This window comes from Ambystoma mexicanum, chromosome 3q (assembly GCF_040938575.1).
Source record: "Ambystoma mexicanum isolate Mex_15411 chromosome 3q, UKY_AmexF1_1, whole genome shotgun sequence".
Lineage (NCBI taxonomy): Eukaryota > Metazoa > Chordata > Amphibia > Caudata > Ambystomatidae > Ambystoma > Ambystoma mexicanum.
In genome coordinates, this window is record NC_090926.1 from 1,169,079,660 (window position 1) to 1,169,101,331 (window position 21,672).

At 48.8% G+C, this 21,672-nt stretch overlaps 1 protein-coding gene across 1 annotated transcript in view; it reads right to left on the reverse strand.

Moving 5' to 3' along the window:
- Positions 1–21,672, reverse strand: part of NIBAN3 (niban apoptosis regulator 3) — a 402,636-nt gene that overhangs the window by 194,325 nt on the left and 186,639 nt on the right. The window contains exon 6 of the mRNA XM_069604007.1: positions 13,820–13,935. Within this exon, the coding sequence (XP_069460108.1) occupies positions 13,820–13,935 (116 nt within the window). The remainder of the gene's footprint in view (positions 1–13,819; positions 13,936–21,672) is intronic.

The window sequence follows — 21,672 nt, forward strand, 5'->3', positions numbered from 1 at the left end:
CCTACATTCAGTGTTGCAGTGCATTCTACTTACCTCCTTTCCAGACGGCGTCAGCAGTTTTCTGATTCTGCCTTGGAATCCCTTCAGCATTCTTCTATTGTGCTCAATCATCTACCAAACTCCTCCTTCCTAGTCGGAGCATGCAGCCGAGGTTCAGATCAGCCTTTGGTTCTCCATCATCAGTTATTGGTTTCCAAGACAGCCTTCTAGAAACGCTTCCTTCTGCAAGAGGTTTTTTTTTCCGGCTTTGCTTTTTTCCCTTCTGGACTTGGCACACAGGCTCCTCTTCTGCTTCCCAGTCATTTTTGAGAGCAGTTGAGTGATTTGAAGTGCCTAGTGCCTCATCTTCTCCATCTTGCACCTAGACTGGAGAGTAGGAATTTGTCTTTTCTGACACTACCATAAACATTCCTTGGCAATTAATCATTGTAAAGTGTCACACAAAACTACTCTGAAAGCAAGGAATTGGAAAACCTTGTAACAGCTTTAATTAACTGCTGCAACAACAACTGGACTTCTGACACAACAAGCCTGTAATAAGAACATTATTTCTAGGCTTTTATGTGGGTACCTCAACTCTGGTGCCTCACATTTATCACTAAGCCGCCTCTTCTTCTCCTCCAACATGTCCTCTTCTCTGGCTGATACCAGATTTCCATCTTCCTACGTACCACCTTCACTCCCACATTTGCTACTGTGCCCACTACTTCCTCCACCTCACGTCCTGCTTCTTGTGCCTTCTCCTTCTCACTCTCACCCCATGATGTTACATCCTGTATATCACTCCTGGCCTCTGACTATCATCACCTCCTTGGCTTTCACCACATCCTCCTGCACCCTGATTTATATCTCCTCCTTTTGGATTCAACTCACCTATTTTTATTTTATCGCCACCTCCTGCAACCATCCTTGTTTTGATGATAGCCCCTTTGATGTCACTCCTTCCTCTTTCACCATCCTCTTCTGTACTATCTCCATCACAAAAACTCTCCTTCTGTTGGTATCACCTCTTCCTTCCCCTTCCGAACTTCCTCACTTCCTCCTAGATTTTATCACCCTCCAATGCTATCACCTCTGACTTTAACCACTTAGCTCGCCCACCTACTCCAGATCTCCACCCCTATCCCTCTCCATTGTCCTCTGTCTCTCCATCCTCTGCTTATTCCACCCCTCTCTAGTATGCGGTCTTCTCCAAATAGCCTTTTGCAACCCACATTGAGCAACTGGTGGCTTCATCTATTCTCTGTTCCAGCAGGTAGAATTTTGGCCAAATATTAGATAGTTTCAACCATTAATGGCATGAAAAATTAAACAAATGCAAGTCTACATTTAACAGAATACTGGTAATAAAAGAGCCTAAAAGATCTGATCTGGTTTTACTATTGTATTTTAAATTTTTAAATTCACCCAACAAAAGTAGAATTATTATTATTATTAGGGTATGTATTGAACGCTTTACAAGCCATAGGGAGAAGTACGTGGTGAGCGAAGTAGATTGCAAGGGATCAATGCAATAGAGTGGAGTTCTAACAATGGGTGATGAAGAAGTCAGGTAATTTGCCAGCAAGGAATCTACAAGCAACAGGGGAGACAACAGTGGGGTGGGGGGAGATCATCCAGTCTTAGATAAGGAGGAGAATGCAGGGTTTGTGGAATGAGGTGTTAAAGAAGAACCATTCCTTTAAGAGCAGGTTCTTGAGTTCCTTTCTGAAATGTAGAATTGAGAGGGCTAATCTGGTGTTGACAGCGAGGAGGTTGTAGAGTCTGGGACCATAGACAGAGAGGGCTGTCTTCTGGTTCTTGCTTTCCTGCACCAGCAGAGTTCAAGCCTGCACATGTCCTTGCTTTTGGTGGATTGTAGAACTCCGGAGATGCTGAGCTTCTCAGCGAGGTAGCATAGGGACTTGAGGGCGATGGCCTTGTAGATGATTCATTCAAACTACCATGAGGTAGTTAGCAGGTTTGTCAACAGTTAGACCAAAAGATTCAATTAGTCTATTAGGGTTTGCAGTAAAAAATATTCATTTATTCAAAAAATTAATTAGTTTAAAAGACAATTCAGCTTGTCGATATAGTAGTAAAAACACTCTAAAACACAATCCTGAATGTGACAGTATGTCCTCTAAGGTAGGAACCAGTGTTGAATTAATAAACACAGTTACTTTTGTAACAGTATACAAAGCATCTGCTAATCTACTGTTGTCATACTCTTAGAAGGGAGTCAAATTTTCTATTTCTAGTTCTATAAACTAGAGCTTGGGGCTCAACATGTTTCTGTTTTCTTTTGTAGATATCGGAACATTCGTCAGGAGAGAAGTCACATTGGTTGTGGTAATATTAAAACATATAGATAGCCATCCTTAAACATTTAACAAATGGGGGGGCTGGTTGATTTTCTCTGTATGGTGTAACTGCCTGGGTGTGAAGTTAGTCTCTGGTGGATGCTGTCCCCTAGTATGAGGGACTATTCATCAGCAGTCTGTTTCGGCATGGTATGCTGTGGTTTCGTCCTCTTGTTTAGTCTGTGTGTGGTATCCTCGTGGTGTCTTGAATGGTCTATTGCTTTGTTAGTTAGTTGGTGTGGTTTAGTTCACCTGGGTCTGTATTGAGGGGATTTGGAGTCGCTTATAGGGTCTTGGTTTCCTTGGTAGATATAAGGAACTTTCTTAATAAAGATTATCAAAGTCCTATTTCTTATTCTGGATCGGTAGTAGTCTCGAACCTTTGGGGTTAGTTATATACATCATTCACAACTGTGGGTCTAGATTCATGCACATAATCAATATCAAGTGTATATAGGATACTGTCAAATGTAGGATCAATCAGTAAGATCTGGAGTTATATCACAATCAGGGGAGATAACAAAAGCTGCTCATAAAACTAGCAATAACATTTTATATAGCAACAAAAATGATATTCTTCTTTCATGCCTTTTTGCATAAGGGTATGAGAGACAGGCATGGTATCAAGAGAGACACAGACTCGAGTGTTATAGTTTCAAAACCTTTATTTACTACAATGCTGGGGTTGGTGTAATGCCTGACTGGCCTACCTCTAATGGGATGGTTCCCTCAACTGATGTTTCTAAAGGCCGTCGATGTCTGAATGTCCAAAACCAAAATCCGTCTGTGTCTAAACCCATGCTTGCCCTCACTCTCTGAAAAAAATGTGGTAGGAAGTCTATTTAAAGGAAAAATAGTGATTCAAAAAGAAATATATGCCAAGGCTGGTTTCGGGTGGTCCTCTCACCAGGTGTGGCTTGGTTAGTATCTTCAAACTTTAGCACAATCATAAAGAAGTTGTTCATCAGCTCTTCTCCACAAAGTTCTTATACTCTGTTCAACACTTCCCAATGTCTTTAGTTCCTGCAGATTCCCTTTCCCAAGCTCCACTCCTTCCAAGTTAAAAATCAAACGAAAAATATAACAGTTTCTTCCAGGCTTCTCAGGGTTCCTATACCCAAGCTTAAGCCTTCTTGTTTCACCAAATAAAACTTCACCTTTGTTAGTCCTCTTAGGGTTCCCTTCCCCAAACCCAGGCCCCTTCAGTTTCAAACACAATTTCAGTTTAACAACAATTTTTTCTTAAGCCTCTCAGGGTTTCCTTCCCCAATCTTAGGCCTCTCCAGTTTTAAATAAAAAACTAAAATTGTCAAATATGTATTCACCTAGGTTAGGCCTCTTGGGTTCCCTTCCCCAAGCTCAGGACCTTTCACTTCCCAACACGAGTCTATTTTCAAACACAAAATTTCAACTTGTCAAGAAGTGCCTTTCTCTTATTTACAGTTCCTTTCACACACAACCTTCTCATGGGGTAATAACAGAGACGTTTGTAAACGCTAGGTTCTTGGCCCATTCTAAGTGCAACCACTCTGATCTTTGGCCCCTTTCTGTATTCCCTGTATTTGCTTCTCTCTATCCTTTTCGTTTCCAGGTGCACCCCTTGGTTATCTTTCACTTTGATGTGCTCACTTGCACCCTCTTTGTTTTGCTTTCTCTCGGCTTGCCGTGCCCATGGCACCTTCCTTTTGGGTTCACTTTCTCTTCACTGTGCCTCTTGTACATTCATTTATTTGCCTTTGTGCACCCTTGCACCTGTCCTTTTTCTTTCTGTGCATCTTGCACACTTGTTTCGTTCACCAGTGCTCACTTGCACCTTCACTTCACTTTCCGGTCACTTGCACCCTTCTCATTTGTCTTCAAGCCATTTTCTTCCTTTTTGCTCTCTCGCCGCATTTCTATCACCTTCCTTTTACTTTCCGCTATCTTTCTTGCTTTCTGCTTCGTGCTGCTTGCAAATTCTGTCTTTTCTCCCTACCCGCTCCAGCAAGCCACACGCTCCCGAGTTCCTCTCACTTTCTCCTTTGAAACTCAAGGGTAGGCATTGCGCTTGCGAGCGGTTCTCTCAGGGCATATGGGATCAAGGTCAGTATCTCACCAGCTGCCCCTCAGCCACGCTGCAGTCCCTCACAGGCACCGAGCTAGCATCGCGGCATGACGCTTTCCTCCAGATCCTCCAGGCTCCTCTCCCTTCAACTCCCTGCTCCATGGCTTCTCGGCTTCTTTCAGGATTCACAGCTCTCTCTCCTGATTGTGCAAAACCACACTTTTTATACTTCAAATAAGAGTCAAGTGGAGTCAGGTGTGAGTAGTCAGTGTGAAATGCCTGAACCTATTAATGGGACAACCTGATGGTAGTAGGTGGCAATCTTCCTTTTGTTTCTCAAGGTGTTTCATGCAGGTAATCCTCACTACTCTCAGTTGCCTCTTCTTCTTCTCAGTATTAGTCAGAAATGGGGAGGGGGAAATGTAATGGGATTATAAATATCCCATGAAAGCTGAGGAAGGGTTTTCAGATGGGAAATGAGGAGAGGGGGGGATTGAATTGGGATTGAGGGTTACATCGGTTTACCAGAATACTGTTAGGATATTGACAGCAGTATTTTCCTCCTCTTACTTGGACCGTGAATAATGGGCTTTGAAATTGGAATAATAAAACCTGGATCTAGGCTAAGAGAGTCAGAATACCCTATGAAGGCTTCTGTGACGTCTTTCTGCTCTCTTATTGTTTCATGGATATACCCCGTCTCGCCTGGGGTACCCCCATGAATATAACCCCAGACTCTCCTGGCCACCTGAATAGAGGGGTCCCAGGGCTTACATGGGAGAATACCACTAGGTTTCTCCCAGGTATCAAATCAGTCTATCCAAAAGAGCTCTAGATGGGACCATTTGTTCATTATATCCCCTCTTCTCTGGAGATTACAGACTACTTCTCCAACAATAAATCTAATCTGTGAGATGTTATGAGCCTTATCAATAAAGTGACGAGATATCGGGGATTTCATGTTTCCTGTTCTGATATTAGACTTTTGTTCTACCCATCTCTCTCAGCAACGTAATTTGAGAGACGGTTTTGCCACATGACATCACAATATGGTAATGTCACTTTAAGGGACCAGAGAAAGAACCTTCAATCAATCTCAACGTAGACTTGAAACCCGGGAAAGGTACAGGCTTCCTGTAACTGGGGAGCTGGGAAAAAGTATTACTATGGAGAAACAGGCAGTGAAGGTTTTCACAGCACTTTATACAGAGCAAACAGAGGTCTGCAGTGAGCGCGCATTTGAAGACATAGAAGCAACTCCTTTGTGGGAGGCATCTATGCAGGAACAAGAGAGGGAGAGAGAGAGAGAAAGAGAGGGAGAGAGAGAGTTAGAGAGAGAAGGGAAGAGATCAACCCACCCACATCAAAGGGGCATTAATTAATGCCAGATCATTCACAGCCCACGCCTCAGAGGTGGCGGACCTCATCCTTACCCATGACCTTGACTTTTTGGCCGTTACAGAAACTTGGCTGCACGCAGCCTCTGGTCCCCTACTTTCGCTAGTCATTCCAACAGGCTATAATATCATCAGACATGACCGCAATACCAGCCAATCTAAAGGTGGTGGCATTGCCATCATCCATAAAAACTCCCTCAACTTCCGCCTCTCCACAGTTCATCAAATCTCATCCATGGAAGCCTTAACAGCCACATTCGCCCTTACCCATAACCACACCATCTCATTCCACCTACTCTATAGGCCACCAGGGCCATTATCTTTCTTCACTGAAGACCTCTCTAATAATTCTGACAGACAACACTAAAACCAAGTCCCAAATTATTGTACAGGGCGGCTTTAACCTAGGACGTACTGACCTAATGACACGGCTGCCTTGACGATTTACAACCTGCTTACTAATGCAGGTTAAACCCAGCACATCAACACCTCCACACACACCAAAGGTAGAATCCTCCATTGGATAGCTGACCTTAATTGCGGAATCAATGTGGTGGCTAATCAACCTTGTGCTTGGACGACCGACCACCACTTAATCACCTTTAACACCCCTGCTAAAACCATTAGCTCCACTCCAGACGTTGCACCTGCCATCCCCACCCGTAATAAGCGTGACATAACTTGTGACAAACTCCTCCCTCTCATCCTCCTCACCCTCATCCTTCCAGTCCTGAATGAACATGCGCTATTATGCACTGACCCTACTGTCCTGGTAGACACCTTCAACCATACCATGCTCAAAACCCTTGACTTCATTGCCCCCTCAAAACTGAGAAAACCTAAACCACGAGGTCACCTCAACTCCTGGTTCACACCCAAACTAAGAATACTTTGCAAAGAAAAACAAATCGCTGAATCACACTGGAAGAGTAACCCTGCTGAAGCCAATAAATCTAGCATCACCCTAGCTACACTAAACTATAAGGAAGCTATACTCCAGGCGAAAAAGACACTTATAACAAACGTATCGAGCAACCTAAATCTAATACGAAAGAACTCTTCAGAATCCTGAAAGAATTGGAAACCCCTGTCAAGCCACCTGACACCTCCATCAAAGATAGCACCTGGTGCACTAATATCCAAAACGCTCTCCTTGGGAAGATAGCCTCTCTCCAAACCAAAATGAATGATAAACAGACCAATCTACAATCCAACTTGCAACCTAACACTCTCCCAACTATAAACAACTCTGTCCCAGAATCCTTGACTCCGTTTAGCTTCTCTACCTTATCTATCACTGAAGTGGAAAATATCATCAATAGCCTTAAACCTTCTAACTGCCAAGGTGACCTCTGCCCAGCGCCCCTCATCAAGGAAGCGGCCCACGAGCTAGCTTCATTCATCACTACTCTCATCAATTCTTCTTTCAACACGGGGACTGTACCGGACAATTTGAAGGATGCCTGGGTTATCCCGCTCTTAAAAAAAAACAATCTCGGATGCCAATATACCTACAAATTACAGGCCCATCACTACGGTGCCGTTCTTACTCAAAATCCTTGACCGAGCTGCATACCTTCAGATGCAAGACTATCTTGAATCTCATAAACTCTTGGGGCTAAAGCAATCTGGGTTCCGGCCCCATCACAGAACTGAAACTGCCCTTATCGACCTCAAAACACAGATCGAAGATTTAAGAGACAAGGGTAAACTTGCTCTACTTCTTCTTCTCGATCTCTCTGCGGCTTTTGAACTCGTAAATCATCAAATCCTGTGTCGGCATCTTAAACTTGCTGCACATTTTTCTGACAAAGCCACAGCCTGGATCAGTTAATTCCTGGACCAACAGATCGATGCGTATCTTCTCTCCACTAGCAGCAACATCACCTGCACCCGTCACCTGCGGGGTACCACAAGGTTCTTGTGTCCCCCCCACGTTGTACAACGTGTTCACAAAACCTCTATTTGATATTTTGGACTATCTGAGTGTCATATACACTAATTATGCTGACGACACCCAGATACTCATCCCAATCTCAGGAGACTACGTCGCCGACTCTCTCTCTGTAAATGCTATCTACCTAGTCATCCAAGCCTGGACGGTGCAACACGGACAACGTAAACGACGAGAAGACAGAACTCCTCATTCTCGGCTCTCCTCAAAAACTATCCAAACTGGCACCTGATTTCAACTCCTTCATCATTGATGGTAACACTATCAAGGCATCTAAGGATACTAAAACGTTAGGGATTTACCTCGACTCTACCTTATCCTTGGCCAGACAAACAAATGCCGTTTCCTCTGCAGCGGCATACACCTGCAAATTTATTACAGCCAGCCGCCCTTTCCTTTCACCAGCGAATTGTGTCACACTTGCCAGGACTTTTGTGCTGTCAAAAATTGACTACTGTAATGCCCTTTATCTAGGCACCAACAAATGCAACTTAAACAAGCTACAAATCATCCAAAACAATGCTATTAGAGATGCTCTCAACATCCCTAAGAACCAACACATCTCAGATACCATACGTAACCTGCGCTGGCTCTCTGTCCCTCAACGAATCACACTGAAAACACTTGCTCTCACTCATAAATGCCTATCCAACCATGTTCCCTCCTACTTAGCCAACAGATTCACCCTCCACAATACTAACAGACCTCGGAGAACTGCTCAGACTAACTGCCTCTCTATACCTCGTTTCAACCTTCAAAGATCTGACGGAACCAGCTTCCCAGTAATGGCGGCAAAACTCTGGAACACGCTTCCCAACTTGCTAAGATCTGAACCATCCTTCCACAGTTTTAAAAACATGGATAAAGCCTGGCTAACCGCCCAAGACCCTCCACCTACTTGCCAACCTCCCATGTGCTAGCCACCTCTTGAACATAGATTATGTCCTCTCGATTACCCGTAACTGCATTATGTATATATGTTTATAAATGTTATTATAATTTTAAACTGTAATTTAAACTGTAATTGTACTGCCATGTCTGCCTTATCATGTTGTAACTAAAATACGTGCCCGGATGCCCTCGGGCCTGGTGCGCTCTATAAATAAAACAAATACAAATACAAATACCCACAATCACAAGCAGAGAGGGGGCAGAGCAGTTAATATGACAGGAAAGCCATAGGAGGAACCTAGCAAATCAATCATGAACACAATGAGTCACACCTAAATCCCCTTAAACAGGGGAGGTCTGGGTAGAAGCTATATTTTTCAGCAGGGTGTGAATGTTTGGATTAGGAACACATTTGTAGGTGCCTGGAGAAGGTAGAGAGAGGCTGGATGCTGGAGATAGGAGCATGGTGAACAGAGTGGTAAGGAACAGAGTGGGCAGGAGCCAGTTGAAAGGAACAATTAGGATGAGGGGAAGAAAAACTGGAGGAGAGAGGAGGAACATGACAGGAGTAGAGAGGAAAGGTGGACGAAGAGGAGAGGAGGAAGGTAAAAGGATCCAAAACTCAGAGGAACAAGAAGAGACAAGCATAGATTTAGAAGGTGGTGAGATGGTGTTCAGGAAGCAAGAGTAGAGAGAATGGAGACAGCTAGAGTGGGCCGGTTAGGCTCAGAGAAAACTAGGGTGACTAAATCATAAGCACAAGCTCCAAGCCTGGCAGGGATGGAGGAACGAGAATGGGACAGCATCAGGGAGGTCCAGGTAATACCAGAGAGTAATATGGGGAGGAGACATGTGGTGAGGCATCAAGGACGAGAATAAGAGTGGGGTGATGGGCAGTTGAGCCAGGACCCTCAGGCAGGGAGATGGCAAGACTCCTGGAAACTACCCTGTGAATTCAGCATGGTGTCCCCCTACTGTGTGAGACTTGAGCTGAGCTGTGACCTCTAGCATGACCCAATTTGTGTTTTCCACACAAACGATCAAGAGGTGATCAAAGCCAGAGAAGGTAGATGAAGTCAAGAAGGCATGAAGCTCAAGAAGGAAGTGTGGGGGCACTTTAACATCAGCACTGTTGGATCCAAGCCACCTTGAGGGAACACTAACTTGAGCTTGAGGCGATTCCGAGAACCTTTGGGTTTTACCTTCTTCATTATCCATTCCGTTGGTCAGCTACTTTGGAAGGGAACCTGGGCAGTGGACTGGTCTCTTTGAGAAGCTATTCTTGTGTAGTATATTGAACCCCCACAAGTGTGATGACCTGAGATTAAACACACTGATAACTTTATAAGCATTGGTCTAGGATCTGATTGATGCATGTGCACCTTTTGACAGCCTCAAAGTAGTGGAATCCCATGACCATCAACACCAGACTCACTCCCAACCTGATGCAATTTAGAAAGTAATCAAAACCCTCCTTCTTCACACTCCATAAGAGAGAACCCTGTGAACCCACCCAGTATCCCTCCTGACAGCCACCCAGTATCCCTCCTGTCACCCACCCAGTATCCCTCCTGACAGCCACACAGTATCCCCCCTGACACCCATCCAGTATCCCTCCTGACAGCCACCCAGTATTCCTCCTGACAGCCACACAGTATCCCCCCTGACACCCACCCAGTATCCCTCCTGACAGCCACCTAGTATCCCTCCTGACACCCACCCAGTATCCCTCCTGACACCCACCCAGTATCCCCCTGATACCCACCCAGTATCCCTCCTGACACCCACCCAGTATCCCTCCTGACACCCACCCAGTATCCCTCCTGACAGCTACCAAGTATTCCTCCAGATACCCACCAATCACACCATCCCTTCGGCTGACTCCCACCCTGTTACAGCCCTCTCCACTCTGCTATATCTGATACCCTTGAAATCCTTGCCCCTGTCATGAGAATCCGCCTGAAGCCCAAAGCCAAATGTAACTCCTGGGATGACTCAGATCTCGTCATCCTTAAACGCAAGTGCAGGGTGGCAGAGAGGAAATGGCGTGCTTCATGTTCATCCTGGCCTGCCGCCTGCTCCAAAGGCAATACCGACTCTCCGTTCTCACTAAGAAGAGAGCCCTTATCCAAGCCTGCCTCTCTGCAGCATCTAACAATTCGGCCGAACTCTTTAAAATCTGCAAGGAGCTGGCCAGCCCTGCTGCAGTCTCCACCTCTCCTGTCCCCTCCCAGGCCCTCTGCACGGCACTGGCCTCTCACTTCATTTCAAAAACTCAAGACATCCTGTCCTCACTCTCCTCCTATCACCTCCCCTCCCCTTTTCCCTGCTCTCCCTCTGGCCTTTTGGCAGCCACCCCTCCTCCCTCCTTCTCTGCCTTTCCCCTTTTTTCTGCAGACAAGGTTTCGAGACAAGTCCGATCTATGAAAGTCTTGTCAAAACAGGTCCACCCCTGTTCCTCCAAAACTATCAAGGACCACATCGACTCCCTGGCGCCTGCCTTGGCTGACTTCTGCAATCACTCCTTCGCCTCTGGAGTCTTCCCATCCCCCCTCAAGCACTCCCTTGTGCACCCCTTCTTAAGAAACCCTCCCCCGACCCCTCCTGCCCAGCTAACTATCGCCCAATCTCTATCACTCCCTTCCTGGGCAAGCTCCTGGAGAAACTGGCCATCACCCAGCTTAATCTCCATGCTGAATCTGTTGGTAGCCTTCATGACCATCAGTCTGGCTTCAGAGCTGCCAGAAGCACGGAAACTGCTCTCCTGAACATCCGTGAGGATCTGCTCTCAAACCTTGACTCTAACACCCGTTGTGTTCTCATCTTGCTCAACCTCTCTTCTGCCTTTGACACTGTTAACCACACCATCCTGCTCAACCGTCTCCGTGATAACCTGGGTATCACTGGTCAAGCTCTGGCGTGGCTGTCCTCCTTCCTCTCCAATCGACCCTCCCAGGTCCAACTGGGTTCCTTCCTCTCTGACATCTTTTTCTCTACCTGTGGTGTCCCGCAGGGATCTAACCTCTCTCCCTGGCTTTTCAACCAGTATCTGGCACTCCTAGCCCACCACATCGCCGCTCTCTGTCCCAACTTTCAGTGCTACGCGGATGATACCCAGCTCATTTTCAGGCTACCCTCGGCCTCCTCTTCCCCTTCCCTCATCTCTGACTGTCTTTCTGCTATCCAGGAATGGTGTGCCGCCAACAACCTCTGCCTTAATGCCAGTAAGACTGAGATTCTACTTATCGGCACACCCACTCCCTCCTTCCCTGCAGTTCTCTGGCCAGCCTCCCTTAGCCGTCTTCCTGCTCCTACCTACACAGCAAAAAACCTTGGAGTCATCTTCGACTCCACACTCTCCTTCTCTCCTCACATCTCTGACGTCTCTAAGAAGTCACACTACCAGCTACACCTCCTAAGAGGTATCCTTCCTTTTCTGTCCTTCCCCCAGAAGCCACTGTCTCTAGAGCTCTGGTTCTCTCTAGGCTGGACTACTGTAACAGCCTCTATCTAAATCTTCCTGCCTCTACTCTCCGCCCTTTGCAACTCATCCAGAACAGGACTGCAAGACTTGTCCTTGGCCTCAAGCCCAGAGACCGTATCTCTCCAGGACTGAAATCACTACACTGGCTCCCAGTGGCTGCAAGGATTAAGTTCAAAACCCTCTGCATTGTCCACAAGGCCTTCTGGGGCCTTGGGCGAAAATACCTGCAACTCTCTCTTCCTAAATATCTTCCTTCTCGAGCCCTTCGCTCATCCACCTCCAACTACCTCAGGGTCAGCCGCTTCTCCAAGCATCGAGCTGGGGGTAGATCTCTCACCGCAGCAGGGACCTCCCTCTGGAACAGCCTTCCTGCCTCCCTGAAACTTGAGGAGAACCATCTCCGGTTCCGGAAGCACCTTTAACACCTTCCTCTTTGCCTCCGCTTTCTCTCCCTCTCTCCCCTGCTAAAATCACTGAACCTGCACTAAATCTGCAACTGGGCCACTCACCGATCTCATGTCCTGGCCCAGCCACTCTTCCTTGCACTGCCTACATGCACTACGGGACTGTCTCTGTATCCTACAGCCCCTTCTCCCAGCACTTACCTTTGCACTTGCCACCAGCTGGCCCAATTATTTATCTCGTATTATATTAACCATGTACCGCACTTTCCTTGCACTTGACACCAGCTGGCCCTATTATTTTTCTTGTATTCTACTAACCATGTACTGCACTTTCCCCTCTCCCCTTCCCCTGCACTTTTTCCCAGTCCCCCTACCCTTGCACTTGCGCGATCTGATTGACACCTGGCCTAGTATGATCGTTGTCTGTCTCCCTTTGTCTGCCCCCCTGCCTCGTCGCGCCTTGAAACACTTGTGTATAGGCGGTTTACAAATGCCATATCATATCATATCACAGCTCATCCTCCTGTTCCACTTGCTCTCTGCTCTTTTCTGTGACCTGTGGAAATGATACTTGTCATCCAGGATGGGAGTGCCATCTTCATAAAGTAACCTTGCAAACAAGGTGTCTTGGAATGTGTTTGTTTTTACTTGCTTCCTGTGGAAATACTGCACAAAGCCTCTCCCAGCAGGCGAGGATGTTCTCCCTGGAGGTGCAAACCTCTGACCCCCTGCTATCTTATATTGTCTGTTTAGTTTTGGTTTTAAAGAGAATGTGTTTGTTAATCCAGCCTATCTTTGTGTATTTTGTAGATTGGAAGTGCTTTAGTCATAGGGTCTAGATGGAAGCCATGTTACCACGGGCCGCCTGCTGCATTGATTACACTGAGCAGAACCCAGAGACCTGAGGTTGGCTCCTAATTCCCCAGTCTGTTCCCTGAAACCTGCTTAGTTACCACTAGATGTGCATGTTTGTTAGCGTGTCAAGTGTGTTTGAGGAAGGAGTGGTGGTTTGGAGGGTGGAGTGGTGGTTTTGAGGGAGTGATTGTGTGAAGGTGGGAGAAATAACAAAAAATGGTGGAGACACAACCTAGGAGGAGTGCGAACACCAAAGGGACAGGAGAGTGGAGCGCAGAGTGAGGCGCTCCCCAATAGGGTGGGCTGGGAAGGCTGCAGGTTGGATGAACCTCTACAGTGGCTGATAACCATAGAATGGACTCACTGTATGCAGTAAATAGCAGGGATCTAGGTCAAGAGGATATGTGAGCTACCAAGGACGGCTCAGTTATAGTGGTTATATACTAACCTCGGGCTCACTGCCCACCAAGCGTTGCCACGATCCGTAACGTCCCTTCTCCTGCCGGAAGAAGCGCACCGACTCCAAGAAGGCCTCCACATGGAATGAGTCTCCTCTCTGCAAAACTGAGCAAGAAGAAAGGTTGTACATGATCACAGCGGAGAACAAGGAGTTAAGGTGGAAAGGAACGGGCTGGCTTGCATGTAGAGAGCAATAGGTTGGGCCATGCCAGGCACCAACAGAGAAGGATGTACAAACAGGGCACAATATTTTTGGAGATGCACTTGGAAAAGGGCATAGGCAGCAACAAGGCAGATAATTCCATAAACAGCAACAAAGTGGGCTCTACACAGTAGGTGGCAAGGCGCAGTGGGTACAAACAGCAAGTGGGCAGACCATGTAAACTTTAGAAAAGTTAGCTGCACTGCCAGAGAGCACCAGGAGGTCAACACATAGACATGGTGGGATGATTATAGATAGAAACAGGGTGGGACGAGCATAGCAGAAACAGAGTGAAACTCACACAAGCACATTCAGTGTGGAATAAGTGTAGACAGAAACGAGAAGGGATTCGAATAGGAAAAACAAGGCAGGATTTGCATAGCAGAAACATGGTCGGATTTAGTTAGTATCAGTATAGCTTGGGTAGAAACAGGGTGGAATGAGCTGAGGCAGAAACAGGGTTTAATCGGCATACATTGTGATGCAATCCCTTCAAAATGAGGACAAATATTCCAGGGTAGAGTTCAATACCTTCATAAAAAAATAAGGGTCGCCAGGTGGGACAGACCGCCAAGGGGTGTCTCTGGGTCTCCTGCAGGATTTGTCTTGATGATCAGCGGTTAAAATAAGTTTTCTCATATAAATCGGATTCTTAAATACCCTTGGTCAGGTGTTGTTGAAAGAGCCATGTTTTGAGAGATTTGCGTGGGCATTCGGAGCCGCCACTGGCTTAGCCTGTTATTTTTGAACTCACATGAAACATCACCTCCCCGGTGGGGAAGACATTGCCAGTTTGGCCAGGGAAAAGGGGGCCACTCCCAGTAGACGAGGGATATAAGGAACAGGAAGAAGGAAGTGTGGATTATTTGGATGAGATCAGAGGAGGGTGAAGACTGTGAAACCATCAGGAGTGAGAAGGGTGCGGCGAATGTGAAGGTGTTTTATGGAGAAGAGGAGATAGTGGCTAGCGATTGAAAGTGGTATTTCTGTGTTAGTGGGCATGTTTGTAAGTGTGTCAAGTGTGTCTGAGGAAGGAGTAGTGGTTTGGAGGGTTCCGTGGTGGTTTTGAGGGAGTGATTGTGTGAAGGAGGGAGAAATAACAAAAAAAGGTGATGTCATCTTTGATGTCCTGGGTGTTGGTGTTAGCAGTGCACGGTGGCGCGAGTTATGGTTGCCTATGTTACCATAACTGCCGAATTTCAGGGGTTTTTCGGTTTTACTTTGAACCATAACGTCCCTTTAACAAAGTTTTTTCACTGAGTTTCCTAGGTTTTTAGTAGCGCAATTTAATAACGTCCCTTTAACAAAGTTTTTTTTACTGAATTTCATAGGTTTTTAGTAGCGCAACTTAACCATAACGTCCCTTTAACAAAGTTTTTTCACTGAATTTCATAGGTTTTTAGTAGCACAACTTTTTTTTTTAATAACTCTGTTTATTGAATTTAAACAACAAAACATAAGAGACATATAAGAATAAGACATGAATCAGCAGTATACATGTGGAAGGCAATCTCAGCAGTATACAAGTTGAAGGCAGTCGTCCATATCAACGGGGCCCATAGGGCCGAGGACCAGAAGACAACAAGACAACAATAGGACCAGGCAGGCAAACAAGGCAAGCATCACTACCGGTGCACCCCCACCCACAGATCTTATTGAGCATCTAGCCATTTGCCCCATATTTTCTCGAATTTACGGGGGCAGCCCCTTGCATTATAAATTCGGCGCTCTAAGGTAGCACCTCGGTCCAGCTCGTTACTCCATCGATTCAGGCTCAATGGTTCGTCCGACCCCCAATTGGCCGCTATAAGCCTTTTGCTCGCCCCCAGCGCCGTTGCCAAGAACATTTTTTCATGTTTGGACAGGTCTACTTCCCCTCCAATGCCCAATAGTACCATCTTGGGGTCCCTGGGAATTGGTGTCCCCAGAGCGGCTGAGATTGTATTAACGCATTCCACCCAGAAGGCCTGTATCACCTGACAGTCCCATATCATATGGTAGAAGGTGGCGGGTTCAGTTTTGCATCGGACACATGTCTCGTCTTCTATTCCACCCCATCTGGCCATTGCAGTGCGCGAGTGATATGATCGATGTAGGATCCTCAACTGTATGAGCCTAAGCTTGGATTCTATCCCAATTTCTCTGGGGGACATTAATGCTTCTACCCAGTCTTCAGGTTCCAGGGGGCCCAGGTCCCTTTCCCACTTTGCCTTTAGTCCGTCGAGTTGTGGAGTCCCGAATGAGCTAAGGGCCTGATAGAGGCTGGAAGTGACCCTAGAAGAGATGTACTGCGGGAGAATATTGGTCTCGATGGGGGAGCAAGGGGGTAGGACCGTCGTGTCGGGGAATTGGGCGCGGATTGCATGGGACAATTGCGCATGCCGAAACCGATCCATGGGAGCCAGGTTGAATCGTTCGCGCATGGTCTCAAAGCTCAAGAGGCGGCCCTCTTGTATAATTTGTGCTAATGTGTGTATTCCTTTGGTCAGCCAGTGACCGAAGGGGCCCATTTTTACCAGTTCTGGGAGGAGCGCATTGTGCCATATGGGTTGCGACAGTGTTGGCTGGCCTTCCCAGCCAATTAGCTTGTGAGCGGCCCGCCAAGCCCTCCGGATATGATGGGACATTTTGGGCAGCGCCGGGAGTTGGTCGCGGGTGGCGTAGAGGATTTGGAGCGGTGTTAATGGGGACATGGTCTCCAGCTCTATACGGTTGTGTGGCTGTGTGGGGTCTGCATGTATCCAGTCATTCACTACTCCTATTTGTGTGGCCAAGTAATAGGTGCGTATGCAAGGTAACCCGATGCCTCCCTCCCACACCGATCTTTGGAGCGTGTCAAGGGCAATGCTGGATTGTTTCCCTCCCCAAAGCAATGTGCGCAGATTCTTGTCGATGAGTGCGAAGGTTTCCCGGGGGATGGGGAACGGGGCGTTCTGGAGGACATACAACAGTCTGGGAAGGGTCATCATTTTGAATAGTGCGGCCCGGCCCATTAGGGACAGGGGGAGAGATTGCCAGTGGGGGATGCCTCTGATGAACCGCTCTATTACTGGTTGTATATTAAGTCGGGGGAACCCATCGAGCGTCGGGTCAAGCCGTATACCCAGGTATTTGAATTCCCTGATAGAGACGCGATATGGGCAGGTCTCCGGGATCGCAGGCTCACCCCCCTGAATCGGGAAGAAGATGGTTTTGGCCTCATTAACCTTTAGGCCTGCAAAGGACTGATATTCCCCGAGTATGCGGGAGACCACCGGGCACGAGACACCTGGGTTACTAAGGTATATGAGCAGGTCGTCCGCATAGAGCGAAAGGCGGTCTTCCCCCCCTCCCGGCCAGACGAAACCATTCCAGTTGGTGTTAGCTCTAAGCTCAATCGCTAGTGGCTCGATGGCCAGGAGGAAGAGGAGTGGAGACAGCGGGCACCCCTGCCTCGTGCCTCGACCCAGGGGGAAAGGTTTGGAGGACATGCCGTTCACCCTCACCGTGGCCTCCAGGGATGCATATAACAGTTTTACCCACGATATAAACGTCTGCCCCAAGTTCATCCTGGCCATGATCTCCCACAAGGCATCCCACCCCACTGAGTCAAACGCCTTTTCGAAGTCCACCGCCAGGAGGGCGAGTGGAGCTGGTATCTCCTTTGCCCTGGATAGCGCCAATTGGACCCTGCGCAAGTTCATTCGGGTCGACTTATTGGGCATAAAACCGCATTGGTCCGGGTGGATTAGGGTCTCAATCACTTGCAGTAGTCTGTTGGCGAGTGTTTTGGCGAGGACCTTCGCTTCGCCATTAATCAGGGATATCGGGCGATAGGAGGCACATTCCTCCGGGGGTTTCCCCGGCTTGTGTATGACCACTATGCATGCCTTCCTGAGGTCTGGGGGGAGTGCTCCTAGTTCCCTGCTGCGTAGAAACATGCGGTGCATGTGGGTGGGAAGCATGCTACCAAGGCACTTCCACGTTTCTGTTGGGAACCCATTGGGGCCCGGAGTTTTCCCGGGCTGGAGTTGTGCCAGTGCCTCCTGCACCTCAGTGTCAGTAATATCCGCATTCAGGAGGTCTGATTGGTGCTGCAGGAGTGTCGGGATTTCGATGTGGTCGAGGTATCGGGAGGGTTCGACTGATGGGTTCCCCGTGGGCGGGGTGTAAAGATTTTTGTAGTAGGTGGCGAATGCCTCGACGATATCTGAATCTTCCGTCAGTAGTGTCCCATCCGGAGATCTGATTGCCCTAACATGTCCCCTGCTCTGCACGCGTCTCTCCAACCAGGCCAGTGTCTTGTTAGCTTTGTCGCCCCTTTCATATATTTGGCTTCGGACTAACTGGTGGGCATTTCGTGCATTGTCTAGGGACAGGTTACTGAGGGCGGCCTGCGCCGTGAGCATCGCCTCCTTTGCTTCTTGGGTGTTCTGTATGAGGGTTTGTCGCTCACACTCCAGGACGCGTGTCTCTGCATCCCTGACCTTCTGGACTTGGCGTTGTTGGTAGGCGGAGACCTTGGAGATAGCCTCCCCTCGTAGGACAGTTTTGTATGCCTCCCAGATTGTGATCGGGCAGTCCACCGAGCCCACATTGTGTTCGAAATATTCCGCTGTCGTCTTCTCTAGCTCTTCTGCAATCTCGGGAAGACGGAGATGGTACGTATTTAGGCGCCAGTTACGGTCTGAGCGGCAGGAAGAGTTCTTGAGGGTCAAGAGAAGCGGGGAGTGGTCCGAGATCCCTCTTGCGAGGAATACAGCATCGAGGAGCCTGTGGGTTATATTGCGAGGGATGAAGGCGTAGTCGATCCTGGAGAATGATTTGTGGACCCCAGAATAGAAGGAGAACCCTGCCTCGTCGCCATGGAGTGTGCGCCAGGTGTCCACCATTCCTGAGGTTTCTGCAAACGTGGTGAGTGGCGTAGAGGTGGGACGTGTTCCAGCTCTCCTATAGGTTCTGTCGATTGTGATGTCCATTACCTCGTTAAAGTCCCCTCCGAGCACCCACACATCCGCCTCCTCCTCCAGGAGTAAGTTCTGTAATTCAGCGAGCAGTTCCTTCGTCAGTGTGGGGGGGGCATAGAGCGCTGCCAGGCCCCATCTCTCACCCCAGATGTCCGCCAGCAACAGCACATAGCGGCCCCGGGGGTCCGTCCTGATCTTCCTAACATGGAGAGGAACTCTCTTGTGGACGAGTATCATTGTGCCCCTCGCCCCTTTCGTGAATCCGGCATGGTAGACCTTCGAGTAGTTGGATCTTTTGAAAAAGATGGTGTTGGTGCCTGTCAGATGTGTTTCATTTAAGAGGGCAATGTCTGGCGAGTGTCGGTTTAGGTACTGGAGTACCAGTCTTCGCTTTATGCTGGAGCCGAGGCCATTGACGTTCCAGGACAGTATCTTCACTTTGTTGGAGTTCATCCTGTCAGCGTGAGACTATTTGTTGGGGTGTCTGAGAGGATTAGTGGCCGTTGCATTTTCCCCCCGGGGGCATAAGTTGTTTCCTTCTCGGGGTGGGGGGGACCCCCAGCGGCCGCCTCGCATCGGAGTGTCTGAAGACTGGCAGGTGCCTGCGTCTCTGAACCTGGCCCACTGTAGTGTTTGTCTGACTTGCCTGCTTTCATCGTTTTCCAGCTTTCTTTTACCGTGAATTTGCTTCTTCAAATCCCCAAAACTCCCCCCACCCTGCACTTCCCTTCCAACTGGGAGCACCTGTCGCCCTAACATCGAACTTATAACTTGTTGAACGTAAACTTCGTCGGAATGACCCGACCTAGGGTGGTGGCTCCAGTGGAGATGCCCTGACTGTGTTTGGAACTGCGGTGTCAAGGTGGTGGTGGCCGCGGTGGTGTAATTTCCATGGTGTCCCTTGGTGACCTCAGTATTGTGATGCCCAGGCCTCATCCGTTCTCAGTGGTATTCCTGAGGGGGGGTCTTGGTGTTTCTGTTTCGGGGCCCATCGGAGTAGGAGGCGGCGAGTCCTGCCCGGGCCCGGGTTTGCGAGCGGGCGGCCCAGAGGGCGAGCGCCGAGTCGTCGGCCCATTAAGGATCTGTGTTTCGAGCCAGTCCCATGCTTCTTTGGGGCTGTGGAATAGGTGTGTCGTTCCCTCGTGGTGGACCTTGAGCAACGCCGGGAAGAAGAGGGCGAACTTGATGGATAGAGAGTGAAGCTTTTTCTTAACCGAGTCAAACGACTGGCGGGCCCGCTGAACCTCCTTAGTGTAGTCCGGGTAGAACCCTACTTTATAGCCGTTGTATGTGATTGGGCCGGAGGCCCGTGCCATCTGGAGGATGGCGTCTCGGTCTCGGTAGTTCAGGAGGCGTGCAATTATAGTTCGGGGGGGGGCTCCTGGGGTAGGTCGTCCAGTGGGTACCCTATGTGCTCTTTCGATAGAAAAGAATTTCGACAGTTTCTTGGGGGCAAAGATGTGGGTCAGCCAGTCTTCTAGGAAAAGTTCGACACTGGGGCCCTCCTCTTTCTCCGGGATCCCAAGAATCCTGAGGTTATTGCGCCGTGCCCTGCCCTCACTGTCTTCAGCTCGGTATTCTAGTTGGTTAACCTTCTGGGCAATTATGGCGAGTTGTTGTTCCAACTGGCGGACATTATCTTCTGTGTCCGACACTCTTTGCTCCGCTTCTCCTACTCTGGACGATAAATTGCGCAGATCCTGACGTAGGAGAGATACTTCCGTGCAGACTCCGCCAATTTTGAGTTCCAGCGATGTTCTCGAGTCCCCAATTGCCTTCATTAAGTCTCTCAGGGAGAGTTGGGGGTCCTGAGCTGCTTCCCCACCATCCGCTTCCGCTGGGGATTGCATTTCCAGGCGGGGGGGGGCTTCCACGGTATAGAGGTCCATTTTGCTTTGTAGGGTCTGCCTCCTAGCCTTATCTTTGCCCATGGCGGAGTCGGGTATTCGTGTGAGGCGGCAAGTCCGGATGGGACGTATTGGTGCCCCCCAGGGGGTCGTTGTAAAGTCTGAGTTGGGGTGGGTTTGTCGGGCGACGATCCTTCCCTATTGTGTCCCTGTTCAGGTGTGCCGGCGGGATTGCTTGGCCGCTGGAAGCAGACCCCTGCTATGGTTGGTCCGTTGTGTCTATTGGAGGGTCGCGGGCTCACAGAGATGGCATCCGCATATACGCCCCCCCGGAGCCCGTATTATGGTCAGTTCATGAGTGACGTGTGGAAGGCGATAGCCGCGGCTCTCCGCTGTGCGCGCCACTTTGTGCTGCCCCTGGAGGCCGTTAATTGTGTCGATTGAGGGGCAGATCCCTTTGTCGTTGGCGGTTCCAAGGGTCCCTGGTCGGGGTTGGTCCGGTGAATTTCGGGGGTTTGCCCCAATGCGCGGTCTCACACCGGGCTGCCCCAGTGGGGTATCTGCCCCGCTCCTTGTGCTTGTGAAGTCGTGGCCTTTACAACGGGAGGCCTCCGTCCCTCCCCGGGTCACTGCCCACAGTTGTTAACTTATTGCCAGTTCCCTGGACCCACGATCGTTTGTGGAGGGTGCTGCGGATGTTGTCACCAGTTCTGGCTGCTAATGGTGATGGGGGAGGAGAGCGTCCCCAGTCCCCTCAGCTCCGTGCCCCCCACAGGTGGACCTCCGAATTCACTTTTGGGTGGGGGGTGAGGCGTCTCCTTAATGCGGGTCGGTATCCCGCCGGTTG